The sequence below is a fragment of the Gracilinanus agilis genome, chromosome 1 (genome assembly GCF_016433145.1).
Source record: "Gracilinanus agilis isolate LMUSP501 chromosome 1, AgileGrace, whole genome shotgun sequence".
Lineage (NCBI taxonomy): Eukaryota > Metazoa > Chordata > Mammalia > Didelphimorphia > Didelphidae > Gracilinanus > Gracilinanus agilis.
The window spans coordinates 85,958,814-85,983,444 of NC_058130.1; the positions used below are offsets into that span (position 1 = coordinate 85,958,814).

At 39.7% G+C, this 24,631-nt stretch overlaps 1 protein-coding gene and 2 pseudogenes across 1 annotated transcript in view; all 3 read right to left on the reverse strand.

The window, feature by feature from the left end:
- The window catches only part of ITIH1 (inter-alpha-trypsin inhibitor heavy chain 1), a 38,017-nt gene that overhangs the window by 704 nt on the left and 12,682 nt on the right, over positions 1–24,631 (reverse strand). Inside the window, exons 5-16 of the mRNA XM_044673209.1 lie at positions 22,978–23,146; positions 22,716–22,841; positions 22,094–22,275; positions 20,942–21,127; positions 18,389–18,528; positions 17,460–17,614; positions 13,139–13,150; positions 12,384–12,400; positions 11,717–11,876; positions 11,379–11,580; positions 10,669–10,841; positions 8,486–8,597 (exon numbers count right to left, since the gene is read on the reverse strand). Of these exons, the coding sequence (XP_044529144.1) occupies positions 8,486–8,597; positions 10,669–10,841; positions 11,379–11,580; positions 11,717–11,876; positions 12,384–12,400; positions 13,139–13,150; positions 17,460–17,614; positions 18,389–18,528; positions 20,942–21,127; positions 22,094–22,275; positions 22,716–22,841; positions 22,978–23,146 (1,634 nt within the window). The remainder of the gene's footprint in view (positions 1–8,485; positions 8,598–10,668; positions 10,842–11,378; positions 11,581–11,716; positions 11,877–12,383; positions 12,401–13,138; positions 13,151–17,459; positions 17,615–18,388; positions 18,529–20,941; positions 21,128–22,093; positions 22,276–22,715; positions 22,842–22,977; positions 23,147–24,631) is intronic.
- Positions 2,754–6,557, reverse strand: LOC123232523 (annotated as a pseudogene).
- LOC123232524 lies at positions 15,310–16,758 on the reverse strand (annotated as a pseudogene).

Consider the following 24,631-nt stretch of genomic DNA (forward strand, 5'->3'; position numbering starts at 1 on the left):
GCTTTGCCTTCACCCACTCAAGTCTCTGAGTTAGTGTGAGTGGGGAATAGAGGAGGCTCAAAATGCCTAGAATGTCTGCCTGTCTCTTTAATTCCAATATTTATTTTCTTTCAGGTCCCACACAAAAAGCACAGGGTTGTCTTTGATTAATGCTACATCACTGCAACTGTGCAGCTAAGTGGTGCAGTCGATAGAGTGTCAGGGCTGACATCAGGAAGACTCTTCTTCTTGACTTTAAATTGGACCTCAGACACTTGTGACCCTGGAGAAGTCATTTAACTCTGCTTCCATTTCCTCGTCTATAAAATGAGTTGGAGAAGCAATTGGCAAACCCTTTAGTATCTTTGTTAAGAAAACCCCAAATGGGATCATGAAGAATCAGACATGTCTGGAAAATGACGGTTTCCATACTCTGTGTGCCTTTGTCCCTTACTGTAATTGATACCATTTTTTGGATAATTTCTTGTACCTGTTATTGCTTTGACTGATAATCATAATTCTCTAGTTATTTTGTACATGCTAATCTTGTCTCCCCAACTAGATTTTAAAAAGTAGAAATTACTTTCCCTTTCTCTTACTTCCCTTCAAAGATTTTTTTTGTTTTACTAGAAACTTAGCAAAACATCATAAAAAGAAAAATGTTAAACTACACAAACAAGAATAAAAAAGATTGTACATGAAACTTAATTTCTGTCAAAGTTTGTTTTTAAAAGTTATGTTAACAAGTTAGCAACAAAGCTGTCCTATCTGTGCCTTTTTCTGAACTTCTTTCCTTCTGTGTAATTTTTCATATCTTGTTTCTATTTTTTTCATATTATTTACACAGCTGTAGTTACTATATATATATATATATATATAGTGGTTTATGTTCTATTTTCTTCACTTTACATCACTTCATACATCTTCCTATATTTCTGTGTTCTCTGTATTTTTTATTTCCTAAGCTATAATATTAATTCTATTTTTACACAATTTGTTTGATCATTCTCCAAGTGAGGGGTTCATTCTGTGATGTAAAAACAAAGAGTAAGCCAACTAGGTGGCTCAGTGGATAGAGAGGCAGGCCTGGAGATGAGAGGTCCTGGGTTCAAATCTGGTCTCAGACATTTCCTAACTATGTGACCCCAGGCAAGTCACTTAACCCCATTTGCCTGACCCTTACCACTCCTCAACCTTAGAACCAATACCTGTATCAATCCTAAGACAGAAAGTAAAGGGTTTTTAAGGAGGGGGAGGCATCAGCACANGGAAGAAAGAGAGAAAGGAAGGAAGAAAGAGAGAAAGGAAGGAAGGAAAGAAGGAAGGAAGAAAAAGTAACAACTCAATTTGGGTCTTATTAATGGCCACAGTTTTTAAGAAACAAACTTAAAATCCATCTTTGCTATGTGTTAACTAGAGCAGAATCAATGTAAAGTACTTAACATATTTAAATATTATAAATTTAATGATTGCTGTGCAATATGAATTTGTGAGTTTTCCACAGAAAAAAACCCTATCAGCATTAAAAACAACTTTTTCTTAACATTTCTGTTGGTGACAATTAGACTTTATTTAATGACTAACTTTAAACTCAGGCTAGGATTATAAGCATTTGACCTACTGAGGAAGGGAATCATTTCACTAAATTTGAGAATTATTTTAATGTACTAGAAAGTTTTAAACTTTCATTTCCAAAATAGAAATAGAAATCATGCACTGTCAAAAATTACTAAAACCATTTTCAAAGTCAGTAGATCTGGTACAACATTAACATCATTAACAAAAGAACAAAGTTAAGAAATTACAGGTTGCTATAAGCATTTCAAAGAAATTTTTAAAGACTTTCAAGCATCCTAGATTTTTTTAAGCCCTTTCCTTCCTCCTTAGAATCAATACTGCATACTGGTTCCAAGGCAGAAAACAGTAAGGGCTAGGCAATAGGGGTTAAGTGACTTGCCCAGGGTCACACAGTCTGAGGCTAGATTTAAACCTAGAATCTCCTGTCTCTCAATCCACGTAGCTGCTCTCTCTAGACTTCTTTAGGATCTAAAACAGGTCCCCAGAGTGAATCTATTACCACCTATTAGCAGAAAATGATATTTTCGGAAGGTAAAATAACTCTCCTCAACAAATTTAGCAAATAATGCAATATTATCTGTTCTTAAGGTTTAAAAATGAATCAACTGAACATCCAATTAGAAAAAAAAAAGCATATAGTCTGTCTCAGGAGAAGAGGCAAAAGGAGAAAGAATGGCACAGCTAGGGAGTTTGGTGGATAGAGATTCAGGACTGGATTTGGGAGGATCTGGGTCCAAATCTTACCTCAGACATTTCCTAGCTGTGTGACCTTGGGCAAGTCATTTAACCCCAATTGCATAGCCCTTACCACTCTTCTGCCTTGGAACCAATACTTAGTATTGATTCTAAGATCAAAGGTAAAAGTTAAAATTTAAATTAAAAAAAAAGAATACCATTATTTAGTCATATCATGACCATTTTTGAAGATTATGGGAAATTCTGAGACTAACAAAGATGAATTGTAATGATTTGTAGTTCTATGAAATAACATCCTAAAAATTAAATATTACCTTAAAGTTTTAGGTTTTTAAGATGAGAAAAGTAGAAATGATTGTTTTAGGCTTTGTGTTGTTGAAAAACAAACAGGCAAGAAGTGCTATTTTTTTTCAGAGATTTTTTTCTGAACATTCCATTTTTATGTATAATGATTTCAGTTGTCTAGTACTAAAAACTGAGCTTTTAAAGCTGATCTTATACTACTTTGCATTGCCAGTGTATGTAATGGAGTTTACTTCAGTTTCAATTGGACCCCTGATTAATCTTCTCATTCCTCTTTTAGAAAAATTATGGTTATGTACATGTTGCTTTGGAGGTACTTCACAAAGGGAATCCGCCCTTACTTCATCTCCATTATCTAATTCAATCTTTCTGATTACATCCATCTGTAGTTCTCTTACTAAATCTTGTAGCAGAGGACTCTTACAGCAAGAATAAAGCATCCCTTCTCTCATACTGCATGTGTATCCAACCTATGAACTTCAAATTCTCCTTAGGGAGATGTTTACGTGCAGGGTATGGGGGGACGATAACGTGCCGAGTCTTTCAGAATCCTTTTTGGCAAGTCTTTTAGCACTGTATTTGTCATGTTGGTTATTCTATTCTCGACTGCACACAGTTAAGCTGACTTCTATTCATTTTTTTTCAAAGATCAAAGCTTCACCAGCAATGGAGAATGTTACTCCTTGTAGTATATTGAATACTCAGAGGCCATACCAACATTAGGTTGGACCTAACTAATTTTAATTTACTGTAATTCTTCCTCAGCTTCAGGCAAGGAGGCAGGGGAAGACTGAGAGGTCAAATATTTTCTATAGCCACTCAGTGAAATGCCTTTTTTCATCATCCCAAATAATTCATCTTGAATATTACCACCTCCAAAGTCCTTTTTCAGGGGTTGTCTGTCTTCTGTGTACTACAGTTTTTTGATGAATGGGAGAATATTCTGAAGATTAAGCAACGAAGATCCGTTCATATCATCATATATTCTGAAAATCTAACCCTGTGGTATGTAGCATAGCTGCTTGCCTTCTAACAATGGTAGAAGGAAAGAATTGTCATATTTATCTTAAGACTTTGCAGGCTGACTAGAAGATCCAACTACAATTGTCCAGCATGTAGATAGCTTAAATTCTATTTCCCATTCCTTGTGCTGGCAGAAATGTCTCTAAGTTTTCATTTGCTTGAATAGCTACTCTTGTAGGACATGGGGATGAGGCAGTCCTTTTTTCCCAGGCTTTGGTACAGAATGAGCCTTAGCTGTCAGGAAATCTCCAGATATTCTTCAATGAGATTTATAGCCACTTTAAAAGAGCATGGACTGACAATTCAGACAGAAATAACCAAACGGATAAAGAATGTTTATTGGTCAGTGTATGACATGCAATTGGACAAGCAACATTTTGAGATATGTCTCTTTAGGCTCTTTGTTTTAAATTCATATTCTTTTGAAATCATCATTGTGATTCCAGATTTTCTGGCATCAGCTAAAGCTTCATAAATTTTAGCCTATACTTGCAATTTAAATCTATATGGGGCTATGATGTTAGAATTCAAATATAATATCTCCACTGTCTTCAAGAAGGAAAAGATATTTGTTTTTAAAATCTTGACAGATTTTTTTCTTTTTTTCTTATGTTTATTATCCTCCAACCAGATACATTCTTAAATATCCTAAGGATTATTTTCTTATTTGAATACATAACCAAGCTTCCTTTTGACTTGATTTCCTTTTACTGCCTTTTGCCATCTTATGAAAGGATACTGTTCATAATGTTGCATCTTCCCTCTCTTCAAGGTCTTACAATTCAACATAACATATTTATTAAGCTCCTAATGCATGCGAAGCATTGTGCTATACTTTGGGGAAACAAAAACAAATACAAAGGAGTTTACACTCTAAATTGGTATTGTTCTTGGGTTCCATATTTCTTTCCTTGGAATAAGTTCAAGTGTTTTCTTGATAAGGTTTCTAGCCCTCCTCTTTGTGACAATTGGTCTACAGTTGTTAAACTTCCCTAAGAAATGTAAGTAGTCTATGTAGATAGATATCTGTTCTTTTATCCATTTGCCATTTTTCAGCATCAACAAATTGTTTCATTTGCCTGACATACCCTTAACTCAGTTTTATTCTTTCTTCTAGTGCATTTTTATTATTCTTCCAACAAGCTAGGGATCTGATTACACATAGCTAGCTAATTCAGAAATGACTACTACAGTAGTAATCAGTCATTTATATAGTCCATTAAAATGTAATCAATTTCCTTTTTATTCAGTTACTTGGAGTTCATCACATGCAGTATCTCCCAAGTCTCTTCTTGAAAAAAATCTTCAATTGACACATGCAATGTTTATGTATAGTCTATAAGCCATTAGCTCGTTCATTTACTCCAACTGAACCATGTTTTCCAACACATTTTCACTGTCTTCTCCTATCCTCAGCTTTACATTGAAGTCATCAGGAATTAAAGTGTATGTTGATTTTGGAATTATGGGAGAAAAGTTGTCAAAACCTTTTATGCAACAATCCCAAGGAGGTAAAAGACAAAAACCAAAGTTCCATACATATGAAAATATTCAAAGTAGCACATTTTGTAGTAACAAAATACTGGAAACAAAGTAGATGCTTCTTGACTAGAAAACATCTGAACAAACTGTGGTAAATGGATGTCATAGAACACTGTTGCACAATCAGAAATGATAAATATAAAGAACTCAGAACAAGTTGGGGAAATTTTCAGAACTTAAGCAGAATAAAATAGGAAGAACCAAAATATCAAGTCTATAGACTCCTGGGGAATCTCCAAGACCCTTTCAGGAAATCCATGAGATCAAAACTATTTTCATAATAATACTAAAATGTCATTTGCCTATTAAAAAGTTCTTCCCTTTTCTGACCGCATATCTGTGAGGCCAGATTTCTTTACATTTCTTCAATCAAAAGTACATGTTGTAGTAGATTGAATGTAAAAGCAAATCTGCCTATCCACATGTCTTCTATTAAGCCAAACATTAAAGTAATTTGCAAGTATAAATTGTGAAACACTACATTTTGCAAAAACTCTACTTTTTCTTTATTCCTTCATGACTTATTTATTATAGGACCATAATTCTAGTATTACCTCCTACCCCCTTTCCCTTATTGCCTTGCTCTTTTGTCTCTATCATTTTAGTATTTAAACATAGCTAAAATCAATTTATTCCTCTGCTCCCTTTTCCCCTATATGTCCCATCTCAAATCTATTTGTCACTTGATTGTTAACCAAAATAAATACTACTGTAGTTTTTAATTTCCCTAGAGTGACATGGAGAAATGTTGACATAGTAATATTGACCTAGCAATTAGTTGTAACTGGTGTGATCACATTTGTAAATTACCCATTAATTTTTGATGATTTGCTTCTAACTGCACTTATGTTCGTTTTTAATGTTGAAATTTTTAAGTTGTTCTATCCCCATAATAAATTCATCAAATTCATGTAGACTTAAAATATCTATCTTTTATCTCTTAAATGAATCCTTAACTTTTAGGAAATTGATTTGAGAAAGAAGTCTTATATTTCATATTTTGGAACATGACATTCAAGCTTCTTCTGTATGTGTACATCTTGTTTTTCTTGATGACTTTAGAAAAAATCTTTTGCAAAATGAATTGCCGCTTTCAAATGCACAGTCTTTTTTTCATGATGATTTATATAATATTGTCTCCTTGTCTTTATAAGCTTGAAGTTTAGAGTTCCAGGTTGCTTCTTGTTGGTATCCTATGAATTCTTTTCCCTTGAAATTTGTACTTTGCAAATATTTATGGGAAAATTTTAAAATATGATTTCCTGAAATTTAGTGATTAAGTCTTTTCTTCACAGTTTTGGAGAAAGTCAATGGTTCTGAAATGTTCTTTCTTCTTACTGTATTGTACAGATGCCATTTTTGTCTACATTGATTCTAAATCCATTATCATCATTTTCTGGGCACATGGGGGAGACCTTATTTGCTATTTCATTCATTCTGACTTCAAATCAAATAATTATATTTTTCATTGAGCCTATTGCTTTGCTTATGTTTGCAGTGAATATTTCTAAATTGTTAAACTTTTTCATCATGATGTCCCAAGATTCTTTGATACAAAGGAAAAGAGATTGGATTTAGATTCAGGGAATCTTGATTCGACTCCCAGTCCTGATTCAAATTTCAGGCCTGCCCTTTTGCTACTGTGTGAACTTGGGTAAGTCATTTAATTTCTGTTGGCCTCAGTTTCCTCTTATGCAAAATGAGGGATTTGGACTAAATAGAAACTAAGGTCTAAATATTAGAGATAAAATTATATATCTAAATCTATGATCTGATTATTCTTTTTCATCTAATCTTATTTTTTTGCCAATTTCATTTATACATTAACTCCAGTGTCTATACAATTCTCTTATCTTTAAAAGATTCTAACGTGCTCTGGGTATTCTGTTGCCAGGATGACCTTGTTATTGTTTTTTTCTAGTATATTTTTTTCTTCTGGAGATTTTGTTTTGAGGTTCTTTTAATTCATTGTTTTCATTAATTCATTAATTTCATTGTCTTGAAACAAGACCATTTTTAATGACTTCTTTGAATGTTTTTTCACTAAAAAATCATTTTAATAGTTTCAGGAAGTTTTGCTTCTTTTTGGCATTTCTATTATTATTTTTGAGGGAGAAAATGAGAAGCTCTTCTCTCCTGTTACCTGTCACTTCTCTACCTCTTTAGAAAGTCTCTCAATTCCTAGTCCAGAGCTCTACATACAGAAGATATCCAATAAACATTTGCTAGTTGGTTGATTTTGAAATTCCTTTTTTCTTAGACCATATCGAAGCTACTGCACTATAAGACAGTTAGGGATCAGAGTGAAGAGATGGGGTTTTCTGGTGAAAGTTAGGATAAAACACATTTTTGTCACAATCTATACACTAGACTTAATCTCATCATGGTCAGTTGTGAGAGAGTAATCTATAATCAGCAGAGTATGATTATATTTTATCAACTGGCTAGGGATGCAGTGCTAATTTTAAACCTGCCATCTAGAAGGCATACTAGAAGGTGAGCAGAGACCTACCAGTAGTAAGATATCATTCTAAAATGGGGACCATGAGGTAAGTATATATTGTTTGGAATGACTTCCAATCAAATAGGAAGAATGCCAGGAGGCTGTGATGGTTAGGCTCAAATCCCCAGTTGGGAGAAAGAGCTAGAGCTAGCATTGATTAGGAAAAGTAGACCTAATAAGATAATTTACTAGTCACGATCATTTGATTATTTAATTTACATAGTCCCATAACTTTTCAACAGTATGATTTTTTTTACTTTGTTTTTTGGTAGATGCTCTGGACTTTACTCTCCCCTTGCAAATAAACCCTTCCTTGCTGTTTTCCCAGGGGACTGGGGAGATGGTAAGGAGTGGGAAAGAAGGAGATCTTTGCTAGATTGAGAAACAAAGCAGTACAGAACATAGTTTAGAGTGGAAAGTGGAGCTTTAAGTCTAAACCTGGTTAAATTATTTGGTCTATAAAGTGAAGGACTAGGATTCCCCCAGGCCAGATTGTGCTTAGTGATTCTGGGGCCCAAGAAAGCTATGGTCACATTCTATACAAGGTTTGCCTTTCCATAGTCTACTATACTCTTGGGATATTGGGGATTAGCTACCTTGACAGATGGCTTTTCTTGTTAAGCGATGTGACAGATTGGACCCCACAAATATGAGAAGGATTAGGGGTAGGGTAGGGTAAATCTGCCTTTCAAACTCTTTTTCCCCTAGAGGAATGAAGTAGTCTGGATCCCAGCCCCTGAACACTCCTGAAAAGAGGCCCAATGGCCTCAGAGGAGGTCGTATGACTTTGTCCTAACAATATTGGAGACCCTGAAAGGTGCAAAGGGATTGCCCAAAGGCAATGTTTGCCAATTTATTTACCTGGTGACCTTCAGCCTGTGGTTTTTCACCAACATTGTAGCATCTGGCTTTTTAGGGTCAGAGCCTGGCCGGACATCAAAAACTTCAAAGTCAAAAGAATGGAAGAACTGTCCTGCAAATTTCCATCAAAGGTCATGGTTATCATTTGTGATTTCTGAAGAATGAGAGTTCAAGGCATTCAGCACAGAGCCTTGGCACAGAATAGAGACTCAATGAATGTTTGCTAAATATAGGAAGGGAAAAATCATAAAAAACTTTCCTTCTTGATATAATTCTGTGGACCATCAATTTGAGTCCAGACTAGTGGGCCTCTGGTTTTTCACAAGAAGAACCTACTCCAGCAGGGTAACAGACCCATATGAGGCCTCTCACTACTACACTTCAAATCACCACAGCAAAGGGTAAGCCCTAGTTTTGAGTGAGTAAAATGGGATTGCTTTGGCTGACACATGAGTGACCAGAAGAAATGTATTCATTTGATGAAGTGAGGTCTGGCTATCAGTTTAACTGCTTGGTATTTTGAGTTTACTCTATAATAACTTTTCCAAGCTAGCTGATTTTGATGAATTTTGAACATCAAATGGCATCAAAATATACCTTATTATTAATCTGTAGTCTGGTCCACCACGTTGAAATAAAATCATGACCAAGGTTCCTGAAATAGTCATATTTTATTTCCAATGGATTCTAGTGACCCTTGGTCCATGGGAAAAAGTTATAATGAAATGTGGTTGCACTTCCTAACTGTATGACCCTGGGTGAGTCACTTAACCCTATTTGCCTCAGTTTCCTCATCTGTAAAATATAATGTAATCTATAATGTAAAAAATCTGTAAAATGTAAAAAAGCTGAAAAAGGAAATTGCAAACCACTTAATATCTTTGCCAAGAATCCAAAGTCAAGTCATGAAGAGTCAGACACTACTGAAACGTGTGAACAACAAAAATAACAAAGTAACCTCTGGGCTATGGAAAAAAAAGTTATGGAGACATAAGATTCCAATGGACAAAATTTTGGGGCCACAGGATTTTTTTTAATTTGACCCCACTTTATTTATCTTCCTTGCACATTTATTATAACTAGCCAATACAAACTTTTAACCTCAGTTAAGTCAGGCTCCTTAATATTCCCCAAAAATAATGGGGCCACAGGATTTTAAAGTCATTTATACAAAAAAAAACTTTAGGCATTATCATGGTACACATATTTAACATTACTGGAGAAACCATGTGAACCATTAATTGTCATTCTTTGGATATCACTGAACCACATGCTACTGACACATCCCCTAAATGTTACTTGTCCCTCACTGGCTCAGCTACAGGTTTTGCCCAGAATTAGGAATTTAGTAAGTAAGATGTTGCTTTTCAATGTTGAGTATAAAGGACAGAGAGGGCTTCAAAGGTCTTCTGTATCTTGATATTAATAACTTGTTATAGTGTGGGAGGCCAATAAGAGAAACAGAGTCTTAAATAGATGAAAATCTGAGACTCCTCTTTTGACCCCTTTTATGATCCCCACCTTTTCTTATTGAAAAACATTATAGCCTTTAGGAAAACGTTAAGTTCTTAGTAAACCAGCACTTAATGAGTTAAGAGCCTTTTTTCACTCAGCAGAGTAAACCTGCAGCTGTGGGCATATCTCTGTAACTGCTCCAGGCACCCCGAGGTCACAGAGAGGCAAGCTCAGGCAAAATAACTTTTAGACAAAGTGAGGCTCATTTTTAACCTTAAGACTTTCTCATCTGGCATTATCTTCATAAGAAAATTCTTTGTAAAGCTATAACTTTATTGTGCTTTGATATGACATAATTTGTGTTTCTGCGCAAACATGAAGTGTCGAGGGGGGGATTCTTTTGTGTGAAATGAGTCTTGAAATAAATATAATAAACTCTATACTCCTAGAGACAGAGCAGCAGCATGAGCTGAGGAAATGATCTTCGGTGTCCTGTTACTTCCTTATCAACTAAGCTGTCTTTATCAGATTATCTGGAGATGATAGATAGATCTCAATATTATAGTGTCAGCCATGTTTCAAAATACAGAAAATTTTCTGCAGATGATAAGAGAGGCTCAGACCCTATGGTTCTTGTAGTTCCAGGGATGGCTATAAATTTACCCCAGGGGAAACCTTTCCCATCCACCTCCCAAGAACCACAAAACCAGAGCAGCCTGGAATCTTACCCAGCAACCCATGTGTCCTTGGTGACATCTTGTGGGTGTCCACTGTATATATCCCCAGGAAATCTTGGTGGACAGGATGCTTTTTCCACACATGGTGCAAGACAACAACCACTGTGGCCCCATCCTCCATGGAAACCACCAATTTCCGAGTCGGGAGGATAGTCACAGTCACCCTATAGTGGAAAGAGCCCAAATTTGAAGTCAGAAAATCTGGATTAAAATCCCAGATCTGCCCCCTTAGTAACTATATGACACTAGTAACTATATGACACTAAGTTACTGAACCTTTTTGGTCCCTAGTTTCTACATCTGTGAAATGTAGGATTTGGACCAGGTCATCTCTAAGACACTTCTGTCTCTCATCCTATGATTCTGTGATTCCTACTAGGGTCATGGAAGGGCAAATGGATCAGAAAAATCTCCAAAATGTCCTTGAGGCTATTGTGTGTATGAATGTGTGTGCATGCAAACACATGTGTATGCATACATGCTTCTTCTCTCTCCAATTAGATTGCAAACCCTTTGAAGGCAGAGAATAATCCTTCTATTTGTATTGCTTTCCTCTTGTGCCTAATACAAATCAATAGAGTGAACACTTGTTTTTTTTTTTAATTTTGGCATGGGCAGGGGTGGGGGGAATGAAGACAGTGTGTTCATTGTCCATACAGATCTTAAACCCTATTCTCTCAAGTGAACTAAGGTGACCTTACCCTCTCTGCCTCAGTGTGACTTGGTCCATCCAGGAAAATACAGATCCCTTCATACCAGGGCGAAGAGTGATATTCTGAGGCGTCACCTCCAATGCAAATCCCATCTTCTGGTTCATAATCCCAAGCCTTCCAAAGTAAGTGTTTTTGTTCTTTCCATTGCTATGATTTTTATCACCAATGAGCTGCCCATTCACTATAATCCCTTGGGGAAAAAAGAATATGGGGTTCCCAATGAGCTATATGGTCCCTTTCCTACTTATCTCCCACAATCTCTCCTCCCCAAGTACCATAAAGTTATGTGGTCCCACCCCTAATCCCAGGCCCACACCAGCTCCAACCTGTGTCTGGGTCTTGGATGAGGCTCAACACCACACCTGGCTCCTCATTGATATTGAAACAGATGGCATCATCTTTCTCAGGCACCTGGATGATGAAATGTGGGTCTCCATCCACTGTAGGCAGAGATATAACCAGAAATCCTGGTATCCAAGACAGTTTCTTTGTGGGGGTAGGCAAGGTTCAGAGGATAATCTGACCTGTTTGAGTGCCATTTTGTCAGAAGGAGAAGTAATCTGTCCTCTAGAGAGTAAGCCCTATTCCTGACCTCCTCAGCATGATTAATAACCCCAATCTCCTCAGCCCCTAAGAAGAGTAATAACAGGGAGGTAGAAGGCTCAGTGACAGAGAGATGCCTGGGAATGATGTGAAGGGATGGCCAGTACGAAACAAGTTGGATACTGAAAACAGTCACAGATCTGGGATTCTCTCTGAGACAGACGGGAACTTTTTTTAAACCTCTGTTAAAAGATCTCATTCCCCTCAGCATCTCTGAGCCACTACTCCACCCTTGGGTTTCTGTCCAGCAGCATCCAGAATTAAGATGCTTTGAAGATTGTAAGTAAGGCTGACTATGGAAACAAAAACTGAAAGAAAGTAAGCCAGTGCAAAAGGAGGGGAGCCAAGGCAAGGCAAGTCTAAGCCCAAGTGCATTTTGGTAGGGCCCACAGGAATATCTATGGCTTCTTAGAATTCTGAAACTTTATCCTTTCCCCTTTCCTTTGAAATTCCCACTTTTCTCTGGAGCCATCCTCCCCATCAAAAGGCCTTAGAAAACTTAAAGAGCTATTGATTTTTATGTTCTGAATAATAACTATCATGTATATACCACTTTGAGGTTTTATATATATACATATGTATATATGTATACAGACACAATTATTACTCCTTGACCCTTACAACAAACCTGCAAAGGGGAGTATTATTTTTATGCCCATTTTATAGATCAGAAAATTGAGGCCAGAAAAGTTTAATGATTCACTCAAGGTCATATATAGCTTCTAAGAATCTGATGTAGGATCTGAACTCAGATCTTCCTGACACCAAGTCTAAGCTTTTATTCACTATCCCAAGTAGATGCCTCTAAAGAGGAAAGCTAATCCTAAAGAAAAGCTTAATAAGAAGTGCCCTTTAAGAATGAGGCAGGCCAGAGAGGGTAACCCACCTTGTTCTGGGCATCAGGGGACCTGGGCACCAGTCCCATTTACTAGCTGGGTGTCCCTGGAAGGAGTCACATTCCCATGTCTGAGTCTCTGACTTGGCATTTGTTTCCATGGATTTGACCCAAACACAAAACTTTGTGGCAATGCAGAGGGGCCTGAAGGAAAAGCCACAGAAGCCTGAAAGAGCCATGAAATGAGCTGCAGAGGAGGAACTGAGCCTTGTGACGGTGGGCTTGCCACAGGTGACTCAGGCACACTGACCTAGAGGGGCTTCTGAACTGCTGCTTCTCTGGGGTAGAAAAGAGAAAGAGTAGCTGGAGCCCAGGAAGCCTGGGATGTGCTCACACTGCGAGGCTGAGGTTTTCCATTCCTCACTAGGGACCCCTCTTTGGACTTTTTCCTGATCCAACCGATTTTCCCTGGAACTCGTCACAGATTATGAATGGCCTTACCACCCGTCACATGATCTGGAGGACTCTGAGGATGAGGATGAGGATGAGGATGAGGACGAGGACGAGGATGAGAAGTTAGAGGATCCTGTTGAGCCGGAAGCACCCATACTGCCCAGGAAAAATAAATCAACCAGTCAATCAGCAAATATGTCCTAAGTACTTACCCAGTCACTGTGTGCCAAGTGTTGGAGGATAGCAACATGCTTTGAAAATTAGTGGTCATACACTGTTGGTGGAAAAACCTGGTATGGTCATTCTGGAAAACAATTTAGAACTATGCCCCAGAAGTTACTGAACTGTGTAGAACCTTTTACCCAGCAATACCACAAGGAGGCTTCTGTCCCACAAAGAAATCAGAGAAAGAAGAGAAGAACTCATACACACAAAAATATTGATAACAACTCTTTTTGAAGTCACAAAGGATTGAAATGGAAGGGAATGGCAAACTAAAATAATGGAATATATGTAATTACCATCGATGTAATATTATTGTGCCATAAGAAATGGAATATTATTATGCCATAAGAAATAATAAAGGGAACAGTTTCAGACCCACCTGGGGAGGCTTATATGAACCAATGCAGACAGAAATGGGCAGAACAAGGAAAACAACCTATACAATGACAACACTGTAGAAAATAAATCACTTTTGAACGCAGTGACCTACCACGATTCCAAAGGACTCACCTTCTGTCAGAGAGGCAGCAGATTCAGGATACAGAAGGACACATATATTAGAAGGGCATGGCCAATAGGGCACTTAATTTTGCAGGACTATGCATATTTGTTATAATTTGCTATAAACCCTTGAAAGGAGGGGCTTCCTCTACACAAATATTTGTCAGAGCAGGACAGAAAGACTTTTAGGGGAGAAACCCCACCTTTGAACAACCTTAGAGGAACTTTCCTCTCTGTTTCCACTATCACAGACCTTCTTTGGGGCAAGCTTAGGGACGGTGTACCTAGGATGCCCTATAGGGAAGTGGTACACAGTTGACTCTGTGATCCCTGAAACAATGTCTTTGATATTTGGAAACAAAAAAACTTAAAACTAGAAAAGGGCCAGCATCTTGACTACTTCTTGGCATTAATGGCAACTGCCCTGTACCCCTATATGGGTTGTAGAAAGATCCAAGGAGAGAAGGGCTGAGGAGACTCTGTGACAGGGGGTTATTCCAGGGAGAGCTCAGTACTTACATTTCTGCTTGGACGGATCTGTGGATAAAACAAAGCAGAACACACGTGTCACCAAAGGCTTCCAGGGGAAAGAGCATGCAACTCACCCTTACCCCTCCCATATGTGAGCCATGAGGCAAAGGACCCTCAATAGTCTGGGCCAGCTGCAACACAGAACCTTGTTGGGGGAAGAGGTCCGGCTGGTCTTTGGGACCTCCTGGAATGGATAACTCTGTACAAAGTACGCAAAACCCCAGGAAACCAGAGAGGCTGTGGCTAGGGAGCCAAGGCTTTAAGGTTGCCAATGCTGCTCCCCTCCAGGGCCCTCTACCACAACAAAAGTGGGGTTTCTGAATTAGTGAGACACCACAGCATGATGATCAGAACCCCAAGTTGTGCCACAGAAGATCTGTGTCTAGTCCTGATCTTGTCATTAACACTCTGTACAATCTTGCAAATAAATCATTACTCTTCTGAGCCTGTTTCCTTATCTGTAAAATAAGGCCAATAATGCCTAATTCGCTTACCTCATAAGGGCATGGTAAGGGTAAAATTCTATAATGAACTTGAATATGCTTGGAGAGGTGTGAAATAGCACATAGATGCAAGGAATTAATATGATTCTCATCATTATTATTAACAAGGGAGCCCAGAGCCTAGGGGAATGAGGAGTAGAGCTTACAGAAATACAGGAAGACCCTGGCCATGAATTAGGGAATACACAAGATCAGGGATTGAGAAGAAGAAAGAAAAACATGAAAGCTCATTTAAATATCCCCGCTGATAATTTGTGAAGGTTCAGCCCTAGATGCAAACATCTTTGCTGGAATTCTTTAATACAATATCAGAAATTTCAAACCATTTCAGAGGTAGAGGCATCTTCCTCTTAGCAGCAATTGTCTTCAGGAGCCCAGGAAGAAGAGCTGCACATGCTACCTGAAATTCTGCTGTCTTAGGGTTGGCTACGTGGGCAGCCTTTGTTGCAGAAATATCCACACCAAGCGTATCAGCAATATCCTCTTGTGAGCACAGAGCAAAGGTAAGCGTTTGGGTGAATCCCGCTGAGTTTGGCGAGCTTATTCAGCGGTAATTGATTCGCTATGGTGTACATTTGCAGGATAGTCATCTGAATGTTGTCATAACCATGAGCAATAGCTACATCTTCGACTATCACAGGCATGGATAAAGTCAGCTCTGGTCGGAGGGATTTCCATCTCTATCTGGTTCCCACCCCCTATGACTTCTGACTTTAAATGCATCCTGCTCAGAAGCTCTTCAAGACTTATTAGAGTTTCACTGATTCCATTTGCTTGTTAATTAAATCAGCTTTCACCATCTCCTTTCGGTAAGCTAATTCTGGATATATATAGGATTTTCCATTGGGATAAATAACTTCGGAGCTTCAGCCATGAACTGCTTCTCACTATATTCACTGAACATCGTGACAATGGCATCAAGGACTATTTTTGCATTAGTAAGATCAGTTCCAGTGCATTTAATAAACACGTTCCTGGTTCTTAATGTGATTTTCAAATGATCACCATTGACGATTGGAAGCATTGAAAGAACCACACCATTACTATCATAGATAACTGGGTATAGGGGTTTATTTTCAATAATGTGCAAGAAATGTTTCAGGTGGTTGTCAGTCTTGAATATGTCCATCAATTCACAAGCTGGGTGCTCCTTTGTCTGATTTAGTGTCTTGAATTTAATATCTAAAGGAGTCCTAGTGATATAAGTGGCCCTGAAATAGTGTCCAGATCGTGAGTCCTAGTCATGACCAAAGCCCTTTTCCTGCAGATGTTCTGATGTAATTTCTCCTGAAGTTCAATGTAGCTATCATAGCGAGCTTTAGAAAACTTGATGTTTCAAAGAACTGCTGCTATGGCATGAGGACGGACTTGGACGATGTCTTCCATGATGATCAGCCTCTGAGTCTGTCCACTATTTAGGTTTATCCTTTTGTGTCTCAAAGCTTTTATCCTCTTTAAAAACGTGAAGCCTTGAACCAATCCTTCCAGACAAAGAAGATCATATCTGTTAGCAGGGACATCAGCTTTGTAGAAAAATGACACCAGAGGCTCCCTCTGCCTTTTCATCTCTTCATTCTTTACTTATAATCTCCTTTTCAGAAGTAATTTCATCAAGCTCCAGACCAAATTCAAAGCACAGTTCATCAAATTCTTCATCAGTGTAGGTGCTACCTAGGGTTCAGAAGAGCAAATATCGCTTCACACTGACAGTAGGCATGACTTCTAGTAGTCCCCAGACTCTGATTCATATTCCATGCAGGGTCATGAGGAAAAGAAAATAATCTTCTTGGTGCAGCTGGGTGGCCCAGTGGATAGAGAGCCAGGCTTGGAGTTGAAAGGACCTGGGTTCAAATCTGATCTCAGAATTTCCTAGCTGTGTGATCCTGGACAAGTCACTTAACCCCCATTGCCTAGCCTTTACCACTCTTCTGCCTTGGAACCAATGCACAGTATTGTTCTAAGATGGAAGGTAAGGGTTTAAAAAAGAAAAGAAAAGAATCTTCTTGTTCAAAGAGGGCTCATGTATCAGAATGATTATTTTGAAGGAAAGAATAGCCAAAGCTGCATGGTACATCACTTCCCCTAGAAAGTAGGCACCCATCAACTGAAGAGAAGCTTTATACAGATCATTCCCACAAAAAAAAAATACCTGAAAGAATCATGCAATTGGGAACTTAGGTTCAGAACTTGGGTTCTGGGAGAGAAAAACAAGCATTTAAGACAATAGTTTAAATAAATTTGCTTCTTCTGCAAGCAGAAAATTCTAGAAGGTGTATTCTATGTGTATTCTAGGAGCTGCTTGGGATTTGGGGAGTAGTTTTTAGCAGTACTTTTTTTTTTTATTTGGCAAGCCGCTGGCCACTTGTTAAGCACCCTTTGAGGACCATCTCATCCCATACACTGAAGAAGCTTCCATACCTCCTGGCTTATCAGCAATGGCAATCCGGTCATCAGGGTCTCCTGGCTTGGTGATTACAATGGAGGTCAGAGGGGTCACAAATTTGTATTTCCGAGCCACTTCCACAACTTTGGCAGACAGATCATTCTTCTCCTTCTCACTGTTCGCTTTTGTCCTGAGATAAAACACCAGTTCTGAGCTCTGTGTCAGGGGTCCTAAGACTTCCTTGACCCAGGGATCACAGAGATATCCGTTAAGAAAACTATAATCTAGCATGGCACCTGACACTGGGGAATTGGGGACCTTACAATTGATCCTTACAACAACTTTGCAAGGTAGGTGCTATTACTACTATGCTCATTTTACAGCTGAGGCAAATAGAGGATAAGTGACTTGCCCAGGGTCACACAGCTAGCAAGTATCTGAAGTTAGATTTGAACTCTGATCTTCCTGACTACAAGCCCAGTGTTCTGTCCACTGTGCCACCTAGCTACCTCCATAATAAATAATTGCTATACAAATAAATGAATGCTGAAAACCTGGAATAATAGTTTTTGACTCAAAATACTAGTAAACTCATGGAGTATGTTTAATTTAATCATTATTCAGTTACTTCTGTCATGTATTATTCCCCTTTCAGAAGAATTTGTGACAGTTTCAAATCTCAGATTATCACCTAAAATATGCTGGGTTGACTTCCTCCAGTGCTGGTTGATGAATGTTCAGGAAACAAAAACTAATTTTAATGTTTTTGAACAATGATAGGTACTCAGTTATTATAAATGACTAATATTAACTTAGTCAGCAAAACACAATGGGAAAAAATCTGTCAAAAAGAAGAAAAAAAGAAAATATAGCAGATATCCTAGGGTGGAAGAGAAAAGATGTTTAAATTATCTGTGTTATTGCTTTATTCTGTGGATAATCAGGAGTGGACTGTAGCTGTTACCATTTTTCCAGTAACTGTTGGATGGTAAGATAAGCCCAGAGTCTCTCAATGTGTTCCTCAAACAGATGGCCCCGTTCACGGAGACTTTTCTCTATCTCTTCTTCATCAACCAAGCATGTTGTTACCAGATTCTGGCCTGCCTGTTGGTTTTGAAGATGGGGGAAAACATAATGTATGAGATCGGGGAAAAAAGAAAAGAATCTTCTTGTTCAAAGAGGGCTCTTGTGTCAGATTGATTATTTTGAAGGGAACAATAGCCACATCAGTCCCCCAGAACGCAGGCACCCAACAGTTGAAGAGAAACTTTGCATAGGACATTCCCACAAAAAAAATACCCAAAAGAGTCATGCAATTAAGAACTTGGGTTCAGTCATCTCTGAGAGAGAAAAATAACCTGGCCCAGCCCTTGAACTCAAGTAAAATGTGCATTTGCAAAACCAAATCCCTTCAGCTGGCATTTGAGGCCCTTTAGCTTGCACTGGCATAGCACCTCACAGTTTACACCACAACAGTCCTATAAGGGGGACAACACAAGTATTATCATCCCCATTTTAAAGATGAAGAAATTGGGGCTCAGATTGGGTCAGTGACTCACCTGCAGTCACACAAGTGGCAGAGCTGAGATTCAGAGGGCTATCTTTATTATACCACGTGGCAGCTGGCTTTGCTCTACCTTCCCACACTCACTTCCCTGTGTTCCAGAAGGAAAATCCTAATCTCCACTCCACCGAGACCAAGTTCTTCACTAATCTTCAAACCAGAGATGAGCTGCTGCTTCCATAACTTGTTTATAATATTCCCTTCTTCTGGAATGTCTTATCAAAACATGTCTAAATCCTACCCATCCTGCCAAGAAGACCCTGTTAGATTTCCACCTCTTTTAGAGAATCTTGCTTGACCAGCCCTGTTTGTAATGATCTCTTCCTTCTCTGAATGCACAGCATGTACTTACAGCAGCAGCACCTTTCTGGCCATTAGCCAGCTGGCCGTTTTGGGATAGCCCTTACACTATTTCACATTTTGTGTACATCCATCTTGGCTCTTTAATTAGATGATAAGCTCCTTGAAGGCAGGGACCACATCTTATCCCTCCCCATGTCCACCACCATTATGCTGACCCTCTCTAAGTCAACATGCATTTGTTGAGCACTTACTAGGTGCTCAGGACTCAACAAATACTTGAACATATAAATTATAAATGAAGTTCATTTTCCCCAATATTTCCTTTCTTTTTTTTTAATTAAACCCTCACCTTCCATTTTAAGAATCACTACTGGGGGCAGCTAGGTGGCTCAGTGGATTGAGAACAAGGCTTAGAGATGGGAGGCCCTAGGTTCAAATCTGGCCTCAGACACTTCCCAGCTGTGTGACCCTGGGCAAGTCACTTGACCCCCATTGCCTACCCTTACCACTCTTCTGCCTTGGAGCCAATACACAGTATTGACTCCAGGACAGAAGGTAAGAGTTAAAAAAAAAAAAAAAGAATCACTACTGTGTATTGGTCCCAAGGTAGAAGTGGTAAGGGCGAGGCAATGGACATTAAGTGACTTGTCTAGGATCACACAATAAGGAAATGCTTGAGGCCAGATTTGAATCTAGAATCTCCCATCTGTAGGCCTGTTTCTCAATCTACTGAGCCACCTAGTTGCCCCCTTTCCCAATACTTTCAAGGTGAACTAGAGAAAAGATTTGGGTCTTATCCTTTCCCTTCCAGGTACAATCTTTTATTTAGGAGACACAGGGGAGCTATTATTTTTCTCTGTAAGGGAACATGCTTGTGTTGGGTTCTTCCCTCACTACCATTAAACCAGAATTTAGGGGATGTGAGGGCCTCTAAGGTCCCTTCTATGTCTAAATCTTATAATTCTATGACATGGGCTTTTCCCCTAGGAGCTAAAAACAAAGAGGACACTTAGAGCACCTGTGCTCCATCCGCAGGAGAGGGACACCTGAGCTTGACACCCAGTTAGCAAGAGTAATTAGTCTAATTGGGAAGATGCCAGGTGGCTCTCCTTTCTAGGGACTTCTTCCCTACTCCACCCTGACCCTCTCTGCTTCCCCCAGCATCAGTCTCACGTTGTCCTCCACAGAACAAATATGACAAGTTAACTAGAGAGAGCATGTTCTGGGCTGCTTGGCCCAAGACACAGGAAGTGCTAGCTTTGCTCTGAGTGCTCACTCTGGCCAGAGCATGGCTGGGGAGCAGTTTATGAGCCTGGGATCCTTGGGAAGAGAAATGTGGCTCAGCTACCTTCCCGAGAGAAGGTTGGGGAAGGAGTAGCCCATGCGTGGGCTCTATGCTCTGCAGATGGAGTCTGTCCTGACGCTAAGGAAGAGAGAGGAGGCACTATGGTTTGTTCTCACTGTACAGAGGAAGCCCTGGGTCTGGAGTCAGTAAAATCTGGTTTCAAATCCTTCTTCAGACACTCTGTGATCCTGAGCAAGTCCCTTCACCTCTGCCACCTCAGTTTCCTCATCTATAAAACAAAGGAGTTGAACTTGGTACCTCTAAGGTCCCTTCCATCTTTAAATCTATGCTCTTTGGCGACTTACACCCCGGCCAGTCACGTCAGCTTTAAAGTCCCTCAGTCCATGGTCAGTGAGCTTTCCAGCTACCACGATTTCAGAGCCCTCGTGGAATTGCTTTACTCGATTCTCTGTCAGAGCTTGGATGGAGTCCTTGGGATACCGGAATTCCACATCAGTGAGGAGGGGATTGGCAACTTCATCGTAAAAGCCCTGCAAAAAAATATCAGAATGTTTAACAACATGATGAACATGGAAATATATATTATATGATAACATAAAAAAAGATATCAGAAGCTGTTCTGGAGAAGAGACCTTGCATAATCGAAGGTCTCCAAGAAATTAAAGTCGACGTTTTCTTCAGAGCCCAAATTGTAGAGTGTAAACTTCCCTTGGATGGCATTCTTGACATTCATTCAGATTTGGGCAAGATTGGTCTCCTCTTTATTCAAACCTCCCCTCCCAACTCCTTGCACTTTTGTCAAGTTTCTGGATGGAGGGGGTAACGGTGTTCTGAACCTCAGTAAAATCTAGGCATTTGTATTCCTCCAAGACAGATATCCAGAGGCTTTTCTGCAGGAGGAATATCTCTAGGGCCACAACAGTAACTTATGAAGGATTTCAGGGACATGATGTTAGAGTGGGCAGTGACCCTCTAACCAAGCTTTCATTTTATGAAGGAGGAAACTGAGGGCCATAAGTGAGGTGACTTGTCCAGGGTCACAGTGACAGATTCAGGACTACGGTATTTCCTTCATCCCACAGATTTGAGTAATTTCAAGAGATTTCAAGAACCTTTCAGCTTCTATAACTGGTTTTCATGGAGGAGTTGATCACAAGGCACAGAAACAGTAGAGAATGCTCAGCCCCTCTGCCTAGTTTCACTCTTGCTCCATCTGGCCTCGTTGTTTCTTATGAAATGGACTACTTCTCAAAGCAATGAACCATTTTGTTCCAGTTTAACCACTATCTTGATCTTTGATCTCAGCCAAGTCCCTTCTCTCTGAGCCTCAGCTTTCCCCGCTGTCACCTAAGAGGGTTGGACCAGACGATCTCTGAAGTCCCTGCCTTGTTCTGACATTCTATGACGCTTTGTTTCTGCTTTTCCCTGCATGAGGATGACAGGCATTGCCTGTGATCATGCTTTCAAAGACAGCTGGGAGCTTCTGGATCACATACCTGTAACTGCTCAGCAGCATCATTATCTGCGTAAATTCTGCGGGCTGCCCCATTGTTCTCCAGAGACATTGCCTCCAAGAAACTAAAGTCAACATTTTCTCCGAAGCCCAGATTGTAGAGTGGAAATTTCCCTTGGATGGCATTCTTGACATTCGTTCGGATTTGGGCCAGGTTGGTCTCCCCTTTGTTCAAACATAAAAATTGGCAAAGTTGTAAGTCCCCCGGGGGCTCTCTACTCCTATCTCCTCTCCTCTCCTCCTAGGTCCTGCCCTGCTGGTCTGCCTTCGTTTCTCATCTGTAAAATGAGCCATTATAATAGCACTCACCTTCCTGGGTTATTGTGAGGATAAGAAAATATTTGTAAAGTGCTTTGCAAACCTCGAAATGCTATATAAGTGCTCGCTATTATTGTTATCGTCATCATCATCATCATCATCATCATCATCATCATCATCGTTATTCACTAGATAGCAAGCTCTTACGTGTAGGAACCAAGGCTAACCCATCCCTCTGCCCTGCCCAATAGCAAGGTCCCTAGCCTTGCAGGAAGCAGATACTCCATGTCTGTGATAGGGACTTCACAAACTGCCTTACCTGGTTTAGGAGGCCTTCGAGGACTTACCCACAGTAGGTTCCCCATCCGTCAACATGATGACGATGGGAGCGTTATTTCTGAGGCTGGGATCAGCTTCAAGAGCCTCATTCAAGGTCTCAATTCCCTCTAACAAGCCACCATTCAGATTTGTTGCTGCATTGGAGGTAAACAGTGATAGTTTGGAAAAGTGACCACATTAGTTGTTTATTTCAAGGCAAAAAAGAATGAAAACAGTCAAATGTCACAAGGCACAGGGAACAAAGCAAGGCAAAGCTTCATTGGTATTTACCGCCTGCAAGGCTGAAGGTTTGCACAAAGGCTCTGGCTTCTTGCAGATTGGCAGTCGTGGCCTGGACAAGAAAATTTTTCCATGCTTTTACGTGGCCTCCAAAGAGGATCAAATTGAAGTAATCTTCCGGCTTAATGTCATCAAGGATCTTAAGGAGAGCCTCCCTGGTCTAGAAGAAAGGAGCGACTGTATTAGAAGAGTAATGCATGCCCAGAGTGAGCTTGGGGAAGCACCCCTAAGCAGAAGCACCTCCCTTCCGTGGCAGCCCATGAAAGTCGTGCTCAACCACCCCAACTAGGCTGAAGCTGAACAGAGAGGCTATAATAGACCAAGGCACTGAACAGCGGAAGGCAGGATGAAAGATGGGCTGGAGTAAAGGAGACGGTGAAGAAAATCATAAAAAGCCACATTTAAAAGAATGAGGAGGTCCTTGTGGCTCAATATGAATGGGAGCCCTGAGGCTGGGAAGGGGTTACGTATAAGACATACTTTGATTTCTGTTTTCCTAGCCAGAGATGAAAATGTCAGAGTGGCAATATGGCAGCAGGAAGGCAGGCCTTAGAGCCAAGAAGTCACAGGTCCAATTCTTACTTTAAAACTAGTCATGAGGGCAGGGCTGGAGTCAAGAGGACCTAGTTTCAAATCAGAACTTCCAAGCTGTGTGACCCTGGGCAAGTCATTCAGTCCCAATTGCCCAGACCTTGCTGCTCTTGTGTCTTAGAATTGATAGTAAGAGGGGGCAGCTAGGTGGCTCAGTGGATTGAGAACAAGGCTTAGAGACGGGAAGTCCTGGGTTCAAATCTGATCTCAGACACTTCGTAGTTGTGTGACCTTGGGCAAGTCATTCACCCCCATTGCCTAGTCCTTTCCACTCTTCTGCCTTGGAACCAATACACAATATTGATTCTAAGATGGAAGACCTGGGTTTAAAAAAAAATTATACTAAGACAGAAGGTAAGGGTTATTTAAAAAAAACCTACAAGTATCTGTCTTCTCAATATAGCTCTCTAAGACTATAAGTTATAGTTGTATCCATGAGGGAAAATTTCATACTAGTAGGTTTCAGAGATGTCCATACTGCCCAGAAATTATCATTTCACCCTAACCCTCCCCTCTGGATGTTCTCCCTCTATTTGATCTAATAATGATTACAGGTAGCATTTGTTTAGCACTTTAAAGTTTGTGAGGTTCTGTACAGAGTGCTATGATTATACCCATTTTACAGGTGAGAAAACTGAGAGAGGTTAAGTAACAAAGCATCACACAGCAAAAAGTAAGTACCAGAAGCAGGATTTGAACTCAGGTCTTTCTAACTCCAACATTCTCTCCACTTTGCCCCCTAGTTGCCTCATTGATCTCCTCATTTTCCACCCCTATTATGGAATTATCAAATTCTAACTCATATAAAATGTATCTGTACGCTTATCTCATTTGCCCTACTCAATGGCATACTCTATGAAGGCAAGGACCATGTCTCTTTGGTCTTTATGTTATCCTACGCTTACCTAGCATGAGTGAAATTCTAGATGTCTTAGCTCTGCTACCATGGCATCCCAGTGAGGTGAGTGGAGCAGACACTATTATCACTATTTACAGATAAAGAAAGTGAGGCACAGAGGGAATGAAAGAATTCCCTAATAGCTAGCGAGTGAAT